The following is a 24,087-nucleotide window of genomic DNA, read 5'->3' as shown; positions in this document are numbered from 1 at the left end:
AGGGGACACCTTCAAATTTTCAAAACAGAAGATTCTACAGGATTTCTCTGTAATCATTGAAAGCCAGGAGCAATAGAAATAATGAATAACTGGTTCATATCCGATAATATCAAAGAGATTGTCACCACAATGGCTGGAGTACTGGTCAAGAAGCTCCTGAAAAGAAAACAATCACAGCAAAGGAGAGGGGAGGTGGGAGTAAATGATTAGGAAATAGAATTTTTCAATTATAAGAGTAGAAGAGTTGAGGTATCATAAAAGTGTTACTAATCAAAAGGATAGATTTCTGTTTTATAGCTAAAATCTAACACGCACTGTGTACAAATTTTTTTATTGTAAAAAATGACACAAGCCTAAATCATCATAATGTGAATCAATAACTAATTAGCATTTATAAATGCAGCTTCTGGGAAACATATTTCAATTTCATAGCAAGGACATTAGAGAATCGATTCACAAAGCCAAAAGTGAAGCGAGCACATGCTTGGCATGCCCCAAATGACTCCACGGGCTAAATGTGCAACTGCAAGCTGAGTCAGAGGTGTGTCCCCAAAATGTACAGGTGGAACCCCATGCCACCTTTCTAAGCCAAATCAACAAGTAGACACAGAGAGACAGAATGAGCTATGAGGTGCTCAGGTTTCCACTAGGGTCCCTGGGGAAATGGGTCATCTTCCCTGGGAACTTTTCTACAATGGCCTGGTGGAAACAAATGAGACAAAAGGAAATAGGAGAGGGAGGAAAAAAACTCTACCGAACAGGAATTGCTGTACATGTAGTGTTTTAGAAAGATGCCAGTGTGCATGAATCTGATGTATTTGTAAAAGCTCAGGAAGACGGAGGACCTCAAATTTTGCATGCTTTCCTTCCTTCAGATTTGGCATGTGGTGGGAAGATGGAAAGGGGATGTTTACTAGGAGCAGACAATTCCATTTGCCAGAGCATCCAGTATGTGTTGGTTTCCTGACATGATCTAGTCACTCCTTTGCACATTCACTTAGTTGTTGCTGAGTGTTGACATATCTGGTTCTGTCTCAGTCAGACGCAGCAGCCTCCTTCTTCTTCAAAGGCCACCAGGAAAACAAAATGGTCCTCTTGAGACAAGGGCCAGGGATTCGGGGCAGGGGTGGGGGGGGCGGTGTGGGAAAAGGAATAGAAAAAAGAAAAAGACTAAAACCCATAAGAGTAGAAGTGGGAAAAGGGATGAATGAGAAGTAAAAGAAGTAGTGTGTGTGTGTAGTAATGTGTGAATGGGAAAGTCGGGTATTGAATCCTGCTTTTTCAATCCTTCTACTCAGATCCTGGAAAGCCTTGAGCATCACTAGAAAAGAAGCTTTTTCCATACCTCCATACCCTCGGCATGTCCACTTGTCACAGTTGACTCCTTTCAAACCCAGTTCATACCAACATTTCATTAAGTCATAGATTCATTCCAGCAAAGCTCTAAAAATGCCTCATCTACCAGGTTGCTAACTTATGCAAATTTAGTCAGGCTGAATTTTCAAGGTTTTCTATGGAGGGTTGCCCATAGCATGGCAGACCAACCACCATGGTAACTCCCGGGTCTGGCTGGTGCCACCATGTATTGTCTCACAAGATCCTGGGTTCTTTCCATCCCTAGACTTTGAATTTTAGCTCATCTTTGAGACATTGCAAGTTAGTTGCCTCTAAGTTGAAAAATAGTGATGGATATTCTACTCTATATCCACTTTGGGAGCCTTACACCCGACTCATATTCAGCCCAATTTAATTTCTAGAACTTCTGTGAGTCCCAAGGTTGGGTTCAATGACCCTCTCTCTGATGTCACAGCGTACTCTATGTACCTTGGAGCTTACCTACCACACCCTTAGGATGCTCCTCCCCACGAGAATGGAAACTCTTCAAGGTCAGGAAGAGTGCCCTAGGATCCCCAGGGCCTGATACGGTGCCTAGCACATAGTTGGTATTCAGTGAATAATGTGGAACAAATGAATGAATATCATTCACCTGCGGAAATGACAGAATCACATTATAGTAGCCAGGGCAGCTAATAAGTTTCTTTATATAACAAGATTTCGTGTCACACACATGAAATCTTGTTTTGTTTTGTTGGTTTTTTTCTTTTTTTTTTAAAGTTCTTTATAGAACAAGATTTCGTGTCAATGGAGAGTGGAGAAATTCTGATTGCATATAAAAATTCATTTTTCCTTAAGCCAAGGCTCAGCAATTGGAACATGCAATATTTTGTGCCAGTCTACCTCAGACTTACTTATAGGTTTAAAACAATAGGTGTATTTTGGACAATGATTGAGTCCTACAATCATAGCTTTGCTGTTTAAAATGTGTAATTTCTTCTTTAACATTTGCTGTTTCTTTCCTCCTTCCATTCTTCACAACCATCAAGAAACATTTATCCACAAATGTGAAGTGCCTTAAATTATGGCTTCCCGTGTCTTCGCAAGTTGCTTGTTTTCTGCTTTCTCCCTCACGTGAGTAACCAGCATGGGTTGGGACAGCTCCCCCACATAAATTCCCATGAGGTCGGGCATCTAGTCCGTTGTTAATGCTTCCCCACCATGGCAAGCTCTCAAAAGTTCAAGGGCTCCCACAGTTCAACTGTCCCACAGGACATTAGGAACTAGTGTACAGCACCGATAATTTCTCAAGAAAGATGCATAACATAAACTGTCTTTTTTGGAGTGAAGAAGCCTTTATTTCCTATCTGGCTCCATTCTTGCATACATATCCTTTGTAAATTATTTTTCAAATTTGGAGGTTCATTAATTTAATTGAATCTCTTCCGAATTTTTAATTAAATCTGCAGTTCTCCCAGTAACCTTTGGAAAGATGGAAGCCACAACAGCATATTGGAGAGAATGGGATCACAGAATAAGACAGACATGAAAGAGAAGCACAACATCACAAGGCAGGTCTTCATATAAATTTATTTTTGTACCAAAAAAATTAACATTCAAAGGCAATGTTTTTACTGTACAGTATAAAATATCATCTACCACATTAAAAATGGGATTTTTTTTGCTAGTAAGCCACTGATAACTTTTCCATAAAAAAAAACCCAACACAAAATTTACAATTTGCAGCACTTGTAGAAAAAAAACACCTGTTCAATAATTATATAAATACTCTTGACAGATTCCAGTAGCCCATTATGTATACTTTTTGGCAATGTCAGCTTTCTAAAGTCAATTAGCTTCTAAATTTGAAAGGCACCTGGTGGCCAACATCCTGCTTATTATTCAAGGCAGCCATTTTAATTTTTTTTTGCACAGACTTGACAAGTCTGAAAAATCTATTAAGTTAAAAAGAGTAAAGAAGTATAATACAGTTGATATTACCAAACAACATTTTTTTCCCCTTAGCTGCAAGTTTTCCCCAGGGGATTTACAAAGTGCACCAGTTAAATATGTATGTACATTTAAAACATTAAATATGTCAACAGCAAGACATTTTTAAATATTCTGAATCAAATACTATGGCACAAATATAATTTACAATACTTTGCACAGAAAACATTACATCTGAAATATAACTTTAGATATTATATAAAAATACATATATTTTCTCTCCTCGTTAGAAAAAGTATTTATTTGAAGGTTCCAGCATGATGTAACCATTCAAAGGAACTTAACCCTTCAGATGGTCATCAGTTGGCAATTAGACGACCCCCTCCCCACATGAAGCACATAACCACAGGCTAATCTGGTATAATTTTAGGAATTCATTACAAAATTTAAAAGCCATTATGTAAGAAAGTCTTTAGACTGTAACAATCTTTACTCCAACGTCTCCCATTGGCGGTAGATACACATGCTCGCGACAGAGTCAAAAGCATGGAAAGAGTCTCCTTGTACCATTGTGGGTCATACCCCTTAGTAGTCTCACATCTATATACATCTTTCTTGGCTTGTTTAGAACTTTTCCCCATACATCCTAGGAAATACAGAATAATGCTCCACAATATGGGACTCAATCTATATCTAGTCTTAGCCTTTTAATGGGACTCAATCTATATCTAGAACTTTAAAAGCCCCAAAGTATGTGGCATCTTGATCTGGATCCAATAGTGAAGGGTTGGATACCTCGATGCTTATTTCCTCACCAGATCGTAGCTTAAAAAATCCTCCAACATTTATGGAATAAAAATGGAATTCAGAGTTCCCTGACCAGTATTTGGTGCTACCTCCTTTCATCAGGGTATGAGAACTTGGGATTTTGATGCTGGTTTTAGTGACATACACCATCAGCTGAAGATACTCTGTGGCGAGGTCTCCTGAAGTTTCATGATGTCGAAAGCAGATGTTGGCATACAGGAAATAGAAGCCATCTTGGTTGACTATTAGTTTTCCATTGCTGAAAGTCATGTTGGAGATCTTGGCCCAACCTCGGTCATGGTACCAGGAGGACAAACTCACTTTGTGGGAACCTGAGGACAGGAAAGGCATATGATTTAAAATCCACCCCCTTCAATGAGAAGGACATCCTCACGATTCCATGAGGCTGAAGAAAAGCGTAACTGTTCTTGTTCCAAAGGTAGAATACTTTCTCAGAATTTATTTTCTAAAAGGGCAGAAATACATTAAGATGGCTTAGTGCTCTCTGCTAGGCCCCTGAGAGAGTACAAAGACAAAAACTTAGTTTTCCTTCCCTAAAGGTGCCTACAGTACATGACAAATGGGTATGGTATGTGTTCAGTTAAGAAGAAAGTCATGAACCTTGAAAATAAAGGTGCAGATAATTGCTATGAGTATTCAAAGGAAAGAGAGTTCTTCCCAGAAAAATCAAGAATGACCTTGTTGGATTGTTACGGAGCCTGAGAACTTGAAATGGAAATAGATACAGGATTCAGCCAACAGAATCAGAAAGATCATTTAAGGTTGAAGACAGAGAGTAAGCCGATGGCAGTTGATACAGAAAAGCGAGACAAGCATAGGAAGAGAACTTCCAGACTTTGCTTGATTCAAATATTCCCAAATCCTGTTCAAGGACGGTTTACTTCCTGAAGTCCAGAGGAGGTCACTAGAGCGAGCCTGAGAAGCCATTAAAGATACTGCGGCCTCCACGACCCACTTTTGCACACTTCTTTCTTTTTCATTGGAGGTCTCACCTCAGGTCATCCAGATGAAACCATCCAGAGTGTAAATATCCCCCCAAATGTAAATATCATTCCACATATAAATATCATCTCAGGGTTTCAAGTGAATCAAGAGGCGACTGCAAAATTATTCATCACAGTCCCACAAACACTAGTGAAGTAATTCCTCCAGACTGGTAAATAGCCACCTAATCCATTCACAGACCAAACAAAATTCAAGATGTTTCCCATCTAAAATTATCCCATGTTTCTCTTTTCTTACCTTCTTCCTGTATTCAGTCCTTCTCTCAACTCATGACTTGTCTTAGAGTTTATCTCCAATGATGACTCTTAACAGAGAGAAGCAGAATGACTAAGGTAAAGTCTGCCCTCTCAGTGGGTTGGATCTGTTAGTGTTAGACCAAGGGCTAAAAGGTGCAGATTGGACAGGCCAGAAAAGAATAGGCAACAGGGAGAGGAGAAAAGACAGGAACCTTGACCACATACCACTTCCACCATTAGCTAGTCAACTGGAAGGAGTCCATATTCCCTACTAAACACATCTTTATTTTTATTCATCCACTCATCCATTCACCAATTCATTTAGTTGATCAGTCATTCAGTAAATATCTGTGTGGGGGTTTCTATGGGGATTCACTCTACCCATAATTAAGAATTTTATCAAGCAGTATACCCTTGAGGCACTTAGCACTAATAGTGGAGAAAATAAGAAATAGGCATATTAATTGGAAAACATAGTATCTTCATTGCTGCATGTCCCACAGCACTTGGTTGAAGTTCAATTAGGCAACAGCTAAGTGGGCGTTGCAGAAATGAATGGAGACCAGGGGCACTGAGCCCAATGGGGGGACACTGGAGCCAGAGGATGGGGAGGACTTCAATTAAATGTGTATGAGCTGAGAAAAGGGAGAGAAGGTAGTGTCAGAGAGCAAAACTGTTGGAGCAAAAAATGGAAGGCACACGGCGTGCAGAGGGTTAAAGGGAGGAAAGCTATCAGTGCGAATGAATGTGAAAACTCAAGAACAGAGAAGAGTGGAAGACAAGGAAAGAGAAATACACTGTGATCCAGTTGAGTTTCCAAGACTCAAGCCTGGGTTTCCATGGCTAACAAGGTATGCTGACAACCTTGTACCCAAGCCCCTCATCCCCTATGATCAGTGTGATTAGGTGCTAGGGAAGAGGGGTGTCCAAATTTTTAGCCTGAGCCGCCCCCTTAAGAAAGCCTTGTAGTCTGGCTTTGCAAAATATTTCCCAATGCATTTTATTCAGGAAGATTTGCAAATCCATAAGCTAACAGTCAATAGAAGGCAGGCTCTGACTTTTTTCTTGTGTGTAAATAAATATAAAACAGAGGCCAAAAGAACATGCAAAATTAAAGCCACCTTCTTCTGAATAATCCAGTACTGGCCAGAAACTGGGAGATACATGGACTCAAGGAGCTGTTGGCTTAGCCAGAGGAGCAAACGTTATTTTCTTAAATGGAGCATACATGACTTCATTTCACTCACAAACTCAATAACCGTCGGAAAATAACTGGGAGTTTTGCCTTGTTTTTTGGCAATGACTTGATGCTAGGTGCCTGAAGAGAGAGCTTTATAACTAAAACACGCTTGCTATTGCCAAACAGACTTTGGCACACGGTGTAATGTAATATTTATCATATGCCATTTAAAATGAACTGAAAAGATAAATGCAGAGTACGTTCATAGCACAAACAGCTGATCGGTATTAATTTGATTGCATTTGCTAATATGCAAAACGGTTTTCACTCAGAAAATTAGTGTCACTTCAATGGACGGCGCACATCCACATGTGCAGAGAGAAAATCTGTTTATGAAGCAGATCTCTGGGGCAGGAGAGAGGGTGGAGGCAAATGTGCTACCAACCGAGTCGCTGGCTTCTCAATTTCCACGTCTGTAGTCAGGGAATATGGCTCCGCGACCCACACTATGAGAGTGATGGCGAAATCACTCTGAAAACTTGGGTCTTTTTTTTTTTTTTTAACTCCAAGAAAAACTAGCCTTAAACCGTTTTTGGAACAGAGTGGAATATGCATAACCATTTAATAAAACTCAAATAATAGTAACAAGTGGCATTCATGGAGTGCTTACTAGAGGCCAGCCTCCCCGTGCAAATGCTCCGACCTAGCCTTGTTGAATCTCCACGGCCATCCAGTGAATCTCCATCCCCGTCAAGAAACTGACACACAAATGATACTTGGAATCTGTATGAGGTCACACAGCCAGTATGTGGTGCGATAGGACCCCATACCCAGGCCGTCAGACTGCAAGCCCCTTCTATTAAGACTGCAGGAATTTACTTCTTACAAAAAAATAAGAACATAAGGGCTCTGAATTTTTTTCCCTCTGACAAAGCCAGCTGGCTACAGGGTAGGAATATGATGGCCTGTAGTGTAAAAACCATGGACTTGGGAATCAACTGGAGTGGAACTCAATTTCTAAACCTACCACCCCTGTGATCTTGAGTAGATAAATTATGTGGAACTCAGTTTCCTTGTCCACAAATCTGAATGATAATCACTTACCTTGCAGGGTTGTGGTAAGAGCAGAGGTAAGGAATACAGTGAAATGCCTGGTACATATTTTATGTTGAACAAATGGCACCATAATAATAATGATGACGTCAACTGACACTCTATTAAATAATGTTCTTTTAACCTTTTGGATGTTCACCTATCCCCACCTATCTGGTAGAGAGTCCCAGTGGGGATTGCATGGTGGGCTAGCTGGGACATTGGTTAGGACACAGCTGGACATCTGTAGGCACAGAGCTCTGGATTTCCTCATTTCTAAAAGATATTCAGCTCTCCAGTGCATTGAGCTAAATTCTTATCCAGAGAAAGTAATAAGCCCTTGGGGAAGGAGCGTGTCTCCTTTTCTAGAGGGCTACTGCCTCTTAAACATTACTCTGTTAAGACCCTACCTGGAATTCTGCAGGACATAAATCACACACTTCATAGGTTGGGGGTGGGGATGTACCAATGTTAGTTTGGGGAAATACAGATGAACATAACAAGGGACTGCCCTTCCCAGTTCTGCAATCTCAACCGGCACCCATTTCGATGATCTGAAAATGAAAAGCAATGACGTCCTTCCTGGCAGAGCTGACAATAACTGTTTCCACAATAGAGATCATCAACTCAGTACCAAACGATCCTTCTTCTGGTCAACAAGTTAAGGGCTCTCAAAATTTTAGTAACCAGCTAATAATAGTTTTGAGTATTTAATTGGACTGGTAAAGGACTCTTGAAATCTTTTTCAGGCTGGATGCAAACGGAACTTACCTGATGGGATGTCAGTGGCATTAATAGTGAGATGAGCAAAAGGCTGAGTATGAGGCTTGCCCCTCCTGGCCAGTTCTAACCATGAACCTTCCATCATAGCTGGAGAGGAGAGAAACCATATTAGCGCCAAGAACACTGACCCTATATGATTTCAAATATTCATGCAGAACCATGCTTACCTTTCTCTGCTCTGATGTGCTGTGATCTAATATGTTGTAACTCCTGAAATGAAAAGACAAAAATCTTTTTAAATATTCACTCTTCTAGTCAAGACATAAGAATTTAGGACTGTTGGACGTAATGATAAATTAATCTTTTTTCCTTCAATGCCAGGCATGTGTAGGCAGTGAAATTCTTTGGTGTTCTAGGTAACTATCAAGAAAAATTCAACCTGGGGTGCCTGGGTGTCCAACTCTTGGTTTCGGCTCAGGTCATGGTCTCAGGGTGGTGAGAAGACCTGTGTCAGGCTCCATGCTCAGTGGGGAGTCTGCTTGAGTTTCTCTCCCTCTGCCCCTCCCCCCACCTGTAGGCTCTCTCTCTCTAAAATAAATTTAAAAATCTTAAAAAAGAGATGTTCATCCCAAAGAGTTATGTCCGTATGCTTCACACACATACCATCTAACAAAATACTTTGGACAAAGAGGAAATAAAAGACAATGTACATGATAAAACCTAGAATAATTAAACATACTTAAGAATTTGTAGCAGATACATAAATGAAGTTAACTAGGAAAATAACAATTACCACAAAATATATGACCCTCTTAAATCTTTAGGGAAGCTCTTTTTATGTCTATTTCATTAGTGAATTCCTGCTACCACAATGAAGTTCAGTTCACAGGAAAGTGAATGATGCCTAGCTTCCAATGGTTAATTTTTTATTTAAAAAAAAAATCAGTGTATTTAAAGTACTGCACAGGAGACTAAGAGCTTTTACAGTATCAATAATTAAGTCAAAATACTTCCACCAACAGAGGTTTAGAAACTCAAACCAGGATGGGGTGTCTGGGTGGCTCAATCTGTTAAGCGTCTGCCTTTGGCTCAGGTCATGGTCCCAGGGTGCTGGGATTGAGCCCGGCCTCGGCTCCCTACTCAGCAGGAAGCCTGCTTCTCCCTCTACCTCTGCTCCACTACTTGGCTCCTGCTCTCTCTTTCAAATAAATAAATAAAATCTGAAAGAAAGAAAGAGAGAAATTAAGAAAGAAAGGAAAGAAAGAAAGAAAGAAAAAGAAAAAGAAAAATAGAAAGAAAGGAGGGAAGGAAAGAGGGAGGGAGAGAGGAAGGAAGAAAAGAGGGAAAGAAACTGAAACCAGAAAAAGAAAGAGCCCAAGTTTGAAAAGAGCACAGGTAATTGCATATCTCTATTTGAGCCCTGAGAATGAAGGATCTGATGTGTAAGTAACTGCATACCTGTTTGAATCCTGACCCCACCTACCACTAACTATTAAGATGGAGTGGGTGAAACGTCAGTTCTAACGTCAGTTCAAATCCCTATCAGCCACCTACCTGCACTAAATATATTAATAGAACCTCTATCATAAGGCAGGAGGTTAAGATTAAATGCATGTAGGCACTTAGCAGAGTGTCTGGTACTTCAAATACTTAGATACTAGAAACACTCTTGGGAGATTCCTAATTTCTCTGTTATTGGGATGGCCATCCATACTAACCATTTCCCACCCCCCTGCCCCCAGCCCCATCCTGGGATGTTTAAAAGATTAGCCATATAACCTAAGTTCTTTGAGTATCTCAAGAGAAGGGCTTTGAGATAGATGATAGATAGATTGATAGATAGATAATAGGTGAATAGATAGATGATGATAGATAGATAGGGGCAAACACAACTTCAACTGTTAACAACTGGAAGGATTCTAAAAACACCATTGATTTTTCTCCCTGCCTTCAGGACTCCCAAGAGAGCTAAGAATCTATTCTATTTTTTAAAAATTTTAAAAAAAAATTTTTATAAACATATAGTGTATTATTATCCCCAGGGGTACAGGTCTGTGAATCACCAGGTTTACACACTCCACAGCACTCACCATAGCACATACACTCCCCAATGTTCATAACCCCACCACCCTCTCCTTACACCCCTTCCCCTGTCCCCCCAAATCTATTCTATTTTTAAAGACCCTTGGAGGAGATAGCACAGCTGTTTTCTGTTACCTAAAGAAGTCACAGTGTGACTACCTTTTACATCCAGTGCTCATCCAGGGCTGCCTTCTGCCCTTGCCTTGGCCCAGGGTACTGCCCTACCAAACGCTGGAGCATTGCTTGTAGGAAATTCTAGGCAAATTGTGGCAGCCCTTTTTGAGTGGTGCCATGCAATGGCCCTTTCCAGGCCTTATTCTTCCCTCTCCATCCAAGATTTATTGTTCTCCGTAGCTGATCTCCAATCTCCCAACTCTCTTCTTGTGACTTCTAGATTTCCAGTGGTACTCTGATTTCTGGAATTTCCTGGTTTAGTCTCCCCTGTATTTATAACAGAGATTTGTAGATGCACAGTGTGTATTTATACATTGTGTGTATCCTTACATATTTGTATATACAGTGTATCTTTATATACCTGTATATCTTTACAGCTTTATATAAGTGTATGTATGTACATGTACAATGTATCTTTATTCATTATATATACATTTATAATAGAGATAAAAATTGTATATATATTTATACATTTACAGAATGTCTTTTTTTAAAAGATTTTTATTTATTCGACAGAGAGAGACACAGTGAGAGAGGGAACAGAAGCAGGGGGAGTGGAAGAGGGAAAGGAAGTTTCCCCCATAGAGCAGGGAGCCCCATGCAGGGCTTGATCCCAGAACCCTGGGATCATGACCTGAGCCGAAGGCAGACGCTTAACTACTGAGCCACCCAGGTGCACCTACAATATAGTATGTCTTTATACATACTGACTCTCTTATATATACAATGTTTCTTTACCTGATTATTATCTCTTAAAATTTTGAAATAGGATCCTTGATGACAGATTAATTCAGGAATATAAAGCTGCCCTTCATTTTTCCCTCTAGGCCTGATTTGTTTCATCAAAGGGAAGAGGGAGGAGTGGGGGAAGAAGCAAAGCTAAGTATGGTTTATGTCTCCCAATGTCTGCTTCGTGCTTTTCTATGGAGAAAAACACACCTTTTATTGAGAAACACAATGGGAAAGCTTATGTGCCAGCTCAGTAGTCCTCAGACTTGCATGCATCACAGTCTACCAGAAGGCAGGTTGAAACCGAGTTGCTAACTTAGTAGGTCTTGGGTAGGGCCTGAGATTCTGCATTTCTAGCAGGTGAGCTAGTGCTGGTGGCTTAGAGCCTCAATATGAGAACTGCAAAGCCTCTGACATCCCAGAAGATTTCAGAGATAGGCCAATCTGACACTGTGAAGGTTGAGACCCAGGCAAAAGCAGCAGCTGACTAAAGTCACTGACTAAACGAAACGGGCAAGCAAAGTTTGTTCTTTCCCACCTGATAAAAAAACTTCTCCTGCCCACTTAAGGAGTGACTCCTAGGTCAGAACTGTCACAGAAACTTTTCATTACAAGAAAATTCAATAACCAGGACCATTCAGAAGCACTTTCAATGACTGCTAAGAAAGAAAACAAACAAACAAAAAAAACCAAAACACAACAAAAAACCCAAATACCAAAAACAAAACAAAACAAACAAAACAAAAGAAACCCTAATGTGTCCTGATCAGGACAAATTAGAACTCTAACTAGAGACCCCATCATGTAATGCTGCTTTTGTGTTATACCCATTCTTAGGTACCCCAAAGTTGCAATCCCTCTCAAACTCTATAGAGAAGTTTCCTTGTGCAAAGGCAGTACATGGTATGTCTACGACCTGAGGCTACCAAAAATTGTACTCTTATTATCTGTTCCTGTATCCCTACCTCACTCCCAATTTTTTGAACTCAAAATGATATGCATAGATGTCAACCATAAACAGAACATTTTTCTAGGACTACATCTTGGGTGCCCAGGCCCCAACTCCACTTAGTCCAATTGTGACTTGGTATTTTTTTTTTTAAAGGAATCTCTCCAGGTGGTTCTAATATAGGGCCGGCATTGACAAACATTATTACTAATTGAGTTCTCCCATGAATGGCTGTTTGGTGATGTCTGTATTTGGCCATAGATTTATTATATTCTCCCAACTTATATATATATTCCACATATTCATGCTGAAAATTAAATAATCCCTTACACGCATAGCTAACAGAGTATTTTCCATTATATTAGCATATTTGATTCTTATTAGAATCAGAGGCTGGGTAATTATCACTACGCTGATTTTTCAGACTGGGAAATAGAGGCTCAGAGGACAAGGGCTCTCCCCATAAAGCTGGGACTTCAACCTCTGCCCCTGACTCCTCTTTCAGAGCTGTATGTCCCTGTCCCTTTACAAATGTCACCAAGCACATGCCTGAAAGCTGGCAGAAAAGTCTCAATGGTCCATCATGGGGCTCAGAACGTGCTACCCCAAAATATAAGGCCTCAGCCTATTGAATACTTAAAGCTGAAGGAATTTGAGGAATGGCAGGTGCAGGAAGGACCCTCTGACTCATCTTTCTCCTCTGAAGCAGGTCATAAGACCCTCGCATGAGAGGCGCTCTTCTCCTAACTAGTGGAAATGAGCATCCTTAGCTTCAAGATGGAAGGACACTAAGAAGAACTGGGAGAAACAGGCCTTGTTAAGATTTCCCCAGTTTACTAACCATAGCTCAGACTCTTCTGTCGAGTCACATTTTTCCCTGCACCTTTCCATTGTCCATCAAACCTAGTATAAAAACCAGTCAGGCTAACCATTTCCTCAGGTCTTCATTTCTTTAGGAAACATACATTCAATGCATGCATATGCTTTTCTTTCTTTTTTAAGATCTTATTTATGTATTTGACATAGAGATAGAGATTACAAGTAAGCAGATGGAGGGAGAGGGAGAAGCAGGCTCCCTGCTGAGCAAGGAGCCCAATGCGGGGCTTGATCCCAGGACCCCGAGACCATGACCTGAGCCGAAGGCAGAGGCTTAATCCACTTAGCCACACAGGCGTCCCTATGCTTTTCTTTTATTCATCTCTCTCTTGTCGGTCTAATTTATAAAGCTCCAACTGGAGAACCTAAGTGGGGAAAAGGGAAAAGATCTTTTTCCCCCTGGATGGCACCTGGATGGTTTAGTAGGTTAAGCGTCTGCCTTTGGCTCAGGTCATGATCCCAGGGTTTTGGGATCAAGTTCTGAACTGAGCCCCCTACTCAGGGGAAGAGTCTGCTTTTCCCTCTATCTCGCGTCCCTGGTTGTGATCTCTCTCATACTCTTTCTCTCTCTCTCTCTCTCAAAAAATTTATAAATAAAATCTTAAAAAAAAAAAGATCTTTTTTTTCTTCCCCTATGCCTGCCAAGAAATCCTTAGGGGTTTTTTTTCCTCCCTGAAGTAAAAAGTCTAAAAGGAGGCTTATCTTCACTGGAGATCTGACTGCCAAGTCCCTGCAGGTTGTCTGGAAAATCTGACAAAAAAGAGCCTTGACATCAGGAAATATGGACTCAGAATTTCCAGGGTCTTCAGAAAACAGGCTCAGAGCCCATGTTCAGGGTTTGGCTGCTGAAGTTCCCAAACCAGGGGCCTGCAGACCCCATGACGGGCGTCGATCTCCAACTGTGACTCTGCCGAGTCCACACCACAAGGCAGGAGCTACTCTGGTTTGTCATTTTCCTCAAAGAACAGATACTTGGCTATGTATATGCCAAGCATGGATCTTTCTTGAATGCCCCGTAATATTTTTAATTTTCAAGATTATAGGAAAACCCTTCTAAAGGAGAATTGCAACTTCACCCCAATTGACAATCCCATTTATTTTCTAAGCAGCACATTTGCATTTATTTTCATCCACTTTAGTCCTCCACTTCTGTCACACTAATTAGAGTATCTTAAAATGTACGGTTCTTTATTCCCAGATCTTATCATTCAGACATTGCTTCTGGTTTCTTTGAATTCAAAAAGTTCTGATCATCTAATCTGTGGAAAACACTACAAAGAATATCCCAACTTCTCTCCTCTGAATGAATTATTCAGATGAAAGAGATCTTTTTTTTAGAATATTATGTGTGTTTATCTTATTTTAAATCCAGTTGTAAGTTAAAAAAAAGTTCATCCTGTGCATATGTGGTCTACACGATCATAAGGAAGAACAGGTAGCTTTGCACACCTCCCAGCAAACAGCCTTTAGCAGGAGCCAGAAACAGTTTCCAAGGTGAAAAGCTGGGCAGAGTCCTCCTTGCAATTCTCTCGAAGGTCTTCGCTAAGAGCCACAAAAGAGAACCCGATAGTTGCTCCTCAGGAAGACCAGCGATCTGCCTTCTCAGAATACAGCATGCTTAGCAACTGTTACATGCAGGGGACAAAAAGAATTGCCCCCTCCTCCAGGTCGTAGGTTTCTATGACCTACCCCTGACAACTAGGATCATTACCTAGAAGTTACTAAGAAAACTCACATGAATGAATGAATTCATTTTATGGTCACACTGTAACAAGTAGTCTTCTCAGCAAAATTATGCATTTTCAGCAAAATTAAGCATAATTTGGACCTCAATTATGATGGCTTCATTTAACCCTTCAAAACAAAAAGGAAAAGCTAACTACTGATAGGCAGCCAAAGAAATTGCTGTCAATAAAATGGAAAAAGAAACCCTCTGACATATTGCCACCTAGTGGACACCGTCTAGCATTGACTAGCCTGGGATACCACAGCCCTCCTTTCCAGATTGGAAATTGCTATAGCCCCTACTCTAAAGTCTAAAAACAATAGAACTGAGGAAATTTCACAACGTTTAAAAAATCTTCTTATTGTGGTATTTTCCTATTTAAAGTGCACTAACTTTTCATCTTTGCTGTCAGAGTACATCTGAATAGACAAGAAAACAACCGATATAATTTTGTTTTTTATTTCGACTTTTATTTCACCCATAGAAAAATGTTGCGATTTCACAATTTCTCCGCCAGGAAAGAAAGCACACAAAAGATCGATGTGATTGTGTAACTGTGGTCTCTAGGATTGCTTCTTTTCAACTTCTCCCGAACTCAACATCCAAGCAGCCCAATGCCCAGAGTGTAGTAGGGTGAATTTGAAGAGTGCAGACCAGGTCTTCAGGCTATCGGCACAGGCTCTTTCGAACATCTTCTACAATGTTTTAGGGTCTTTCACCAAACATAGGGAGGTGGGAGACATCTCAGAACTGGCTCAATCTTGATAAATCAAAGGCACTTAGGAGAGATTGTACTCTATAAGAATAAATACAAACACCTATGAGTATTTTCAGCTCCTCTGGGGAGTTATGAAAATTTTGCTCCGGGTAATTTCAACATTGACAGCAAATGTTAAGCCTGCTTTTGCAAATTCAGTTGGACCACTGCCCCAAACCAGACTTCAATAGCATCCCGATTCAAGAGCGAATGTTATTAAAATGGCCTTATTTGCTTGATTGCTGTGTTTTATAATCTTACGAAATGACAGGAGTGGATTGAAGCTCCCACTGAGGACATTCCTGGCTGTAAAGATTCCCCGAAAAGGTCAAGTTGCTGGAGGTTGAGCTTCTGAGACTGAAAATCCCACTGGGTGTGGTGACGTGAATTGTGCGATCCAGGCGGTGCCTGTCAGTCGGAGCCTGTCAGTCAGAGCCTGGAAGAAGCAATTTGTACAGCCAGATGCTTCGGAAACCACTGGCACCCGCTCATGGCTGAGGTCTCAGGTAGCTGCCTCCCTCTGCAGATAGGCAGCTGCAGGGACATCTGGCTGGTTGAACAAGGTTTTAACACCCCGTTTGCCGGATATAATACAGGGTTCATTCACTTGTTAACATATGTAATGCATTCGTTTTAACATCTTAATGATACCCTTCATGTAATTCTTCTCCAACCAAGTTACAAGAATAGTGTATTCATCAGCCGAGTTAGCACATGAATGCCTCACAGGGGTTGTTGCTGAAGATGAATAGCCAGTTTCCCATTCTTGCAGAGAAGTCCTGCGGACTTGGACTTGCAGCACGTAAACAGCACAGAGAGCCTCCCCCCGACTTTCCACCAAGTGCAACTGCCTTCCTTCAAGCTAACAGGGTTTCTCATTAGGATCATGATAATAGCCTCCTCCCTCCTCTCCCAGTCTCTTGCTGGCCTCAAACGGACCCATTGCTGCTGGGGCACAAGGAGGGCATGGTCCTTCTCTGAAAATTCTGCAGGAGCTGCCCACAGGCCTCAGGAGCAAGTCCACATTCCTCCCTTGGGCTTCGAAGGCTTTGCAAGGTGTCTTGGTTTCTGCTTCAGGCTCCCTTGCTATCCCTCCCCGAGCCCCCAAACTCGACTCCTGAGGCCACTGTGGGGCACCCCATGTGCCGGCCACCCAGAGCTACTTATAGTCAGTCCCCACTGCAAGTATCCTGCCCTCCTCTTCATACCGACATGGTCTCCAAGTGCTCTCTCGGAGTCTTACTGTCTTATCGGTAGCTCGTCTTTATTTATAAAGTTTTTTATTTGCCTGGTATTCTTGGTCTGCAAGGGACAGAAAGCCTACCCACTCACAGAAAAGATACCCAGGTGTTGTGCAGCAGCTAAAGGGACAGCATTAATATAGATGTCTCGGCCCCTTACTTTTCTCCCTCCTTGTAATCCACAGGATGTGGGGGGACAGTTTATAGGCACCTGGATGAAGAGGGGACCACGTAGTTCCTCATGAACTGTCCGTGGTAACGGTTTAAAATAACCTCAAAGTGAAGAACTTCAAGAAGGGGATCCACTGAGCATGCTGTCAGCTGAACACATGTCAGGAAGGGTAGAGCAGAGCCTGCAACACTGTCCTCCAGGGCACCAGGACAGGAGAGGAGCAGTGGTGAGGTGGGGCGGCTCCTGAACATCACCCACCCCACCCCCCGGGGGGGGCGGTCAGGGAGAGGGAGAGGCAAGGGGAGGAGGACTGGCTCCAGGGGCCCAGCTAGCAGCAGGGGGAGGAGCCCACGGATGGGGCATTGGGTCCACTAATCCTGAAAGGAAGAGCCATCTTTGATTCATTTGCAACTCTACATTTTGATCCCTAAAATTCTTTATTTCTTAATATAAACTACTGATTCACAGAATTCACCCAGACTCAAAGTTTTCTCAACACAGATTCTATCCACAGCCCATAACCCCAGCACCCCACCTCTTAACCTCTTAATTTGTTTTCCTTCTTAACTAAATCAGCCACCACCAACCCATGACCACTTCTGGAAATTTCTCAGTGAAGAACTTTACCAAGACGTGCATTGGTGTCCTTCCACCCAGGCACAGTCAGCATGGGCTCGTTTCTCCCGGAAGAAGTCCACTGATTGGAAAAGACACACTTTTGCAAACAGAGAATGTACTCTCCCCTCCAAAGGGCTGAAGAAGAGCGTGCCCTTGTTTTCCTAGAACCGAGTGATGCTTTCCTGGCAGTGTGCTGGCTATGCTGGGAAGAGAAAATTAGTTTTTATTGTTTAACCTTCATGGTTTAAAAGAGAAACCTTCTGCCACAGTTAAGAGTCTCCTAGAGTTTTCGTAAAGTAGCCTTATGACAGCAGTATTAGTCTTCATAAAGAGCCCAATCTCAGAATGTCTTGCACTACAGTACTCGGTTACAAAGTTTAATCTAAGGGCCCGGTGGAGTGACTGCGGCGTGCGTCTTGCATGAGGTGTGCTATTTACCCTGTCTCTGATTTCTCCTGCCACTTAAACAGTAAAGCCCCCTTACACTGGCAGAGCTCTGACCTTCACAGAACCTTGTAGGCTCTGAAAAAGGCTCACAAACGCTCACAAACCCTCCCCAAAGTATTGAATTGCTGGGAATACGATGCTAAGGGGAACAGAGGTACCAGGCCAGCCTCTGTGGACAAATGAGGCCAGGAAGGAAGGGACAGGGTGGCCAGTTAGGGTCCTCTAACCTTAAGATCCTTTAATGCGTTCATGCCCCAAAGGCAGAAACTCACCCCTCCAAGAAGCAGGACAAGCATCACACTTGGGAGTGACCTCCAGCCCTCTGGGAATCTTTCTGGCAGTAGCAAACAGATAGCCATCGGACAGCACCAAGAGCAGGCATGAGCAGAGCTCACTACTCTTTAAACCGGTTCTTCAAACTTGCACTGAGCACCCACTGCATGCCTGTCACAGGAGAGAAAAACTAAACCTCTCCCAGTCCTGGAAGGCTCACATTTGAGTGCGTCAGCCCCACACCAGGCTCCTGCCATGGATGCCCTGTGTGACAGGACTGAATAAAGCTCTGAGCACACACAGGAGAAGCTTTTAACCCAAAGGTAGGCAGGCAGGCATCAGTGGGGTGGGGGTGGGGGTCTTCTTTAAGAAGTAATGCCTGAGCTGAATTTTGAAGACAGAGAATCAATGACATGGGAAAGGCCTAGAATAACATATAAAGGACCGCATGCAAATGCCCATTTTTCATTCACTCATCCATCCATTCCACAAAGTTTACTGATGGCTGCTGGGTGGGGGAGAGCAGGCATCCTACGGGGGGTGCTAAAGATGCTGTGTTTCCAGGAGAGATATCATCTTTGCCTTCACTGTGCTTTGGGTCCCAGCAGGGAAGCGGAGTGGGGAAGGGCGTAGACCGGTTAGAGAACTTCTAGCATTTTACCATGGTAGGGCCACTGGGCACAAGCTTGTTGTGTGATGGAATGGCACACAACATAATGAGCCTGGAGAGGCAGAGAGGCTGGAATGAGGGCTTCCAGAGCACAGAAGACTCTGCATTATATGTTCAGCAGCTCAGACTTTATCTTGTTGGTTACCAGGGTCCACCAAAGGATTATTATTAAGCAGGAAAGTAAGGGACATGTTCAGATTTACATTTTAGAAGTCACTCAGCTGTGCAGAGAATGGACTAGAGGTAGTGAGACCAAAGATGGGGTGGCCACCTGTAGTGACCCAGGCAACAAATGGTGCTAGTGACTCCTGCATTAAGGTGACAACAGTAGGGACTAGGTAGCAGGAGCTGGAGGTTCTGTGAGGAGGCAGAGTTCACAGGATGGGAGCCAAGTCAAGAGTTAGTGATGGAGAGTGTGAGATGATCTTCTAGCTTCTGGTTGGGGTGATGGAGATGATGGTATGGTCCTTCACCATGAAAGGTTCAAGCAGATAAGAAGCAGGCATAGGCACCGAGAGAAAGAGGTTCCAAGCCCACCAAAACTTTGGATGAATAGGAGTCCCCTGATTTATAGTCATCATTATCATATTTACCACCACTGCCACCAACACCACCAATACCACCACCACCTAGTGTCCTCGAAGGGCAAAGACTGGGGAGTAGGGCAGCAGCCTTATGATGAGGAAGCAAAGTGAGATCAGAACTCTCTCAGACCCTGAATCTCAAAAGGTTCAAACAAACATCTGTCTCATCATCTGAGCTGTAGACAGCTCTCTGCAACTTTCAAAACCCACTTTTCCATACCACAGCCTTGTGCCTACTCTTCCCATCCACCACTAAATTCACCAAAGGCTTCCCTGTACCCTGCTGGCTCTCACATCTTCTTAGGATGCTTCGTATACCTCCTTGGTCCCAGGGGCTCTCTCCTTCCCACCCTGAAGCCTTCCTTTAAAAACAGACTAGTCTTTCTCAGAGAGGGTTTCTGAAATCACAAAGTCTACTCCTGAATTACCAAAACTTTTGTGACCAATCTGGTTTATTTGCTTATTTTTTTAAGCAAGGTCCCCAAGGGATTCTTAAGATCAAGCAGGTTTGGGAAACACCATTCTAGGGAATATCACTCTCCAGTTCCACACGTTCTATCTCCCCTAAGATGAGCCACTCTGTGGGGAGCAATCCAATCTCACCTTTGCTACCTTCCCTTCCAGCCAAGGACCCTGAGTTTTATTCACTCCTAAAACTGTAGGTCAAGATCCCCAACCACACAATTAGATGCTCTCTTCCAGGTATGTCTTTCCTTATCTCTACCTCTTTAAGAATGTTGATCCAAAATATCTTTTCTTCCATCCTGGGATACTTCTAGCACACAGATAAGCCCGTCTCTGATGATGCCACTCACTGTTACTTTCCTCTTGCAAACCCTCCTACCTTTTGCCCTCGGTCTTCCTAAGATTGAGCATATCACAGCCAACAGCCTATTGTTGGGCCAAAGGCAGTAGTAGATGGCCTTGGTTTTGTAGGAAAATTCTGTGGGTCTTACTTCAGCTTTCCCATAAAGATAGTTTTCATAAATGCTAAATATGATTGGGGTTGATTGAATTGCAGTTTCCAAAACTGTTACGGCGCAGAAGAAATCCCATTGGAAAACCACTACATGACTAACATCTTGATTTGGGAACACCAGTGTCCCCAAACCCCAAGTTTCCTTGTGGGTTTACAAGAAACTTGCTTGGGCTACATATGCATATACAAAGGAAAAGTGATAATGAATGGGGTTTAATTTTCCCTCTTGTGTTTGTTATGTGTATATTTAACTAAAAAGCAAGTGAGAGATAATGGTATATAACAACTCTAGAGAAATGACGCTAATGATTACAATTCCATAAGCAGTTAAGATCTACTCAAATTTTAATTGATTTCTTATGTACTTCAGTTTTTAAAATGGGAATAGTGTCCTTGTAATAATTGACATGAGAATTCTAAAGGATCAGCTCTCTGTATGGAGAACACAAGCACTTCATCAGATAAACTTTTTGGCTTTAAATTAATGTTCTTGAATCCATAAAACCTACTAAAAACTGGGTAGGTGACAATCAAGTTTCATTCAGAGGTCCCATATGTGGATCTAAACAAACCCTTGAAAGCTCCTTCATAAAATGCATGCCGTTAAATCCACTTTTAAACTTCTCTCTCGCTCTCCTGGAATCCAAATAATCCTGAAGCACTTTAACCCTTAGAAAACAAAATCTTAGCCGGCCCAATTATTCATAGACTTATGTATTCATGGAGTTAACTCTGCTCGAATGGTGAGCCTGCTTTCCTGCCTAAACAGGGTTTAGTGAGTATTGGAGACTGGCCACTGTCCTCCAGAATGCAGCCTCTCCTCTTCCCAGTGAATGATGGGCAAGCCCCTTCCTCAAGCCTTGGTGCAAATGGCTCCTCAGCCCAGAGATAACATTTTGTTGCCCCCCTTACAGCCAGGTGTGGTCTTATGAGTTACTTCCAGCCAAGAGGATGCTACTAGTGGTATCTCAGCACCCAGGTAACCCTCTTGGCCTTTTCTATCCCTTGTCTCTGTCTGGAAATGGCAACAAATGGAAAAGCCAACTTGGGCCAAGAGATGGAAGGTAGGAAGGTACCAGCTGATAATAGAGGAGCCTCCCTGTTAGCCCTGGCCAGCTAACCCCCGGATTCTTGCACAGGAGAGGAAAAAACTCTGCCTAACTTAGTTCATGAATCAGGGTTCTCTTGTTACAGCAGGTAGACTGTGACTAATTCCTAAGGGATCAAAGCATTGAATATCTTTGGGCACACCATTCTTCATAGAAGGAGAGAGTTCTAATTTACACTGTCAATCCTGTAGGAGATGGGACCAAATATTTACTGGTCCCCAGAGATTAAAACAAGAATTCCAGGTAAGCATTAATTGTTCAATAACGATGGCTTTGGTTTTACTCCCCATTTTCCAGTAAGCCTTTGGAGGCTCGGAGGCTTCCTGAGTCCAGAAAATGATGAGTCAAGAATATGCCAACAAAAGATAGCTATTCGCAGTCATTATCATCTTTGGCTTTTCATATTCTATAGTGAAACTGCAGAGACCAGAGGAAAACGTGCCTAAAGGGAGAAGTCTGGATGGAGAAAACTTTCAACAAAAATCATCTGTACTTTTGTATCTATACTGAGGCCTAAGTGCCTCACGTTACAATATTAATTATAATCAATCATAACATTGGTGAAGGCATCAGATGAATGAGAACCAGGCTAGTGGTTGATTGACCCAGTCTTCTTTAAAAATAGAAGTTCACAGAGCTCCATAAGTCATCAATCATTTATTTGTTCTTTTCCTTCATTCTCGAGACTATGTTACGTGTGACATATTCAAGTGTGAGCACAATAGCTGTAGTTCTTGTCCTGATGGGAGTTTGCAGATTCATTCTGTGACCTCTGTGATTGTATGGTTCTTTCAGGAAAAAGTTGTAATGCTCCCAAGCATTTGTTACCACTAGATGGGTTTTGATCCTTCAATAATGATTGCGACCTCACATGTAATTTTGTTTTACGGGTTCACTCGATATCTATATTAACTGAAGTATTAAATAAGATATTCCTGTATATTAAGTACATTATAGAAGAGTCACAAAAATATTTTAAAAGCTAATATTAAAAAATCCACACACATGTAAATCTTTATGCTGCCTTCCCACATCCAGGGGGGCAATCTTGAGTATCCCCCACTAATCTCTCTCCTCCACATCATTCTTCAAAATACTTTTCATAGTAAGTTTCAGGAAGTTTTTCACCGACAGGTACTCCATGTGAAATCAACAAAACAGTATCATAAAATCACGCCGAGTCACAGCAAGGAGTGCTCAGAATGTATATTTAGTGCCTAAACACATGGTTTTTCACCGAGACTGGCCGAAAGATCTAAGGGTCAAGTACCCCTAGCTTGAGCCTGAGCTCACCACTCCACTCTTCAGGCTAGCAGAGGCCAGAGAGGCTGCCAAAGCTGGAAACAAGAATTGCTTTATAAATTGGACACCATATTTGTGCTAGTGTTTTCTTTATTGCCATAGACTGTTATGATAGACTTTGTAAATTGTGGTTGGTAGGACTGGATCACTAAGAGGCTTTCAGAGTTCTGTGCTAAAGTGGAAAAAAAAAAAACAAGAAAGCCTAGCCACAAACAAAAAAAAGGGGGAAACACAGCATTACTTGTCTGACCAAAGACAGGCTAAGTAAACAGCACTTTTGCACACATATAATGTAGTATTGTGCTTATGTCTAGCATTTGTTACCACTAGATGGGTTTGATCCTTCAATAATGATTGCGACCTCACATGTAATTTTGTTTTACGGGTTCACTCGATATCTATATTAGAACTAAAACTAAGATACAGACCTACTTATGAATGCCAGATACATCCATTCTATTTTCAGCATTGGCAAGAGAAATGTGAAATCTGATTATTTTGGCAAGATGTAGAGAATGTCATATTAACCGATAATTCTCATCAAAGGACAACACAGCTGGCAAATCACTATTTGGCGAGAGTAAGAGAAGAGTAAGTCCTTGGATATAGGAGAAGTTATGGCAACAGGCCTAGCACAGTAAGTGCGTTTAATAAACACGGCTTGATTCTAATGATAAGGTATGGGTAATATTCGTCTCCTTCCTAAAGATCCTCTTGTCTGGGGGAAAAAGTGACATCTTCTACCTCCAAAGACACATGGATATATCATGACAACTCCTTACTCCTGGAAAAGGATTGCCTGTATGTAATGTTATTACCAATGAATAATGGGTAAAATCTTATAGCTCAACAACAAAACAATGTGCTATTAGCAAAATAAAGTTCTCCTCATCCTATGAGTCATACTAATCTGTAAATAAATAATACGAATTATTATTAATAAACAATGCTAATCTGTAATTAAAACCGTGTGTCTTTGGGGCACCTGGGTGACTCAGTGGGTTAAAGCCTCTGCCTTCGGCTCAGGTCATGATCCCAGCGTCCTGGGAT

At 41.9% G+C, this 24,087-nt stretch overlaps 1 protein-coding gene across 1 annotated transcript in view; it reads right to left on the bottom strand.

Moving 5' to 3' along the window:
• Positions 1-2,897: 2,897 nt before the first annotated feature.
• The window catches only part of TNFSF11 (TNF superfamily member 11), a 31,888-nt gene continuing 10,698 nt past the window's right edge, over positions 2,898-24,087 (bottom strand). The window contains exons 3-5 of the mRNA XM_004759265.3: positions 8,577-8,619; positions 8,398-8,496; positions 2,898-4,424 (exon numbers count right to left, since the gene is read on the bottom strand). Coding sequence (XP_004759322.1) covers positions 4,003-4,424; positions 8,398-8,496; positions 8,577-8,619 — 564 coding nt within the window. The 3' untranslated portion in view covers positions 2,898-4,002. The remainder of the gene's footprint in view (positions 4,425-8,397; positions 8,497-8,576; positions 8,620-24,087) is intronic.

Source organism: Mustela putorius, unplaced genomic scaffold, assembly GCF_011764305.1.
Source record: "Mustela putorius furo isolate JIRA1106 unplaced genomic scaffold, ASM1176430v1.1 tig00000179_pilon_pilon_pilon, whole genome shotgun sequence".
NCBI classification, from domain to species: Eukaryota; Metazoa; Chordata; class Mammalia; order Carnivora; family Mustelidae; genus Mustela; species Mustela putorius.
The sequence above is the reverse complement of the archived record's forward strand: the minus strand, read 5'-3'. Positions and strand labels throughout refer to the sequence as shown.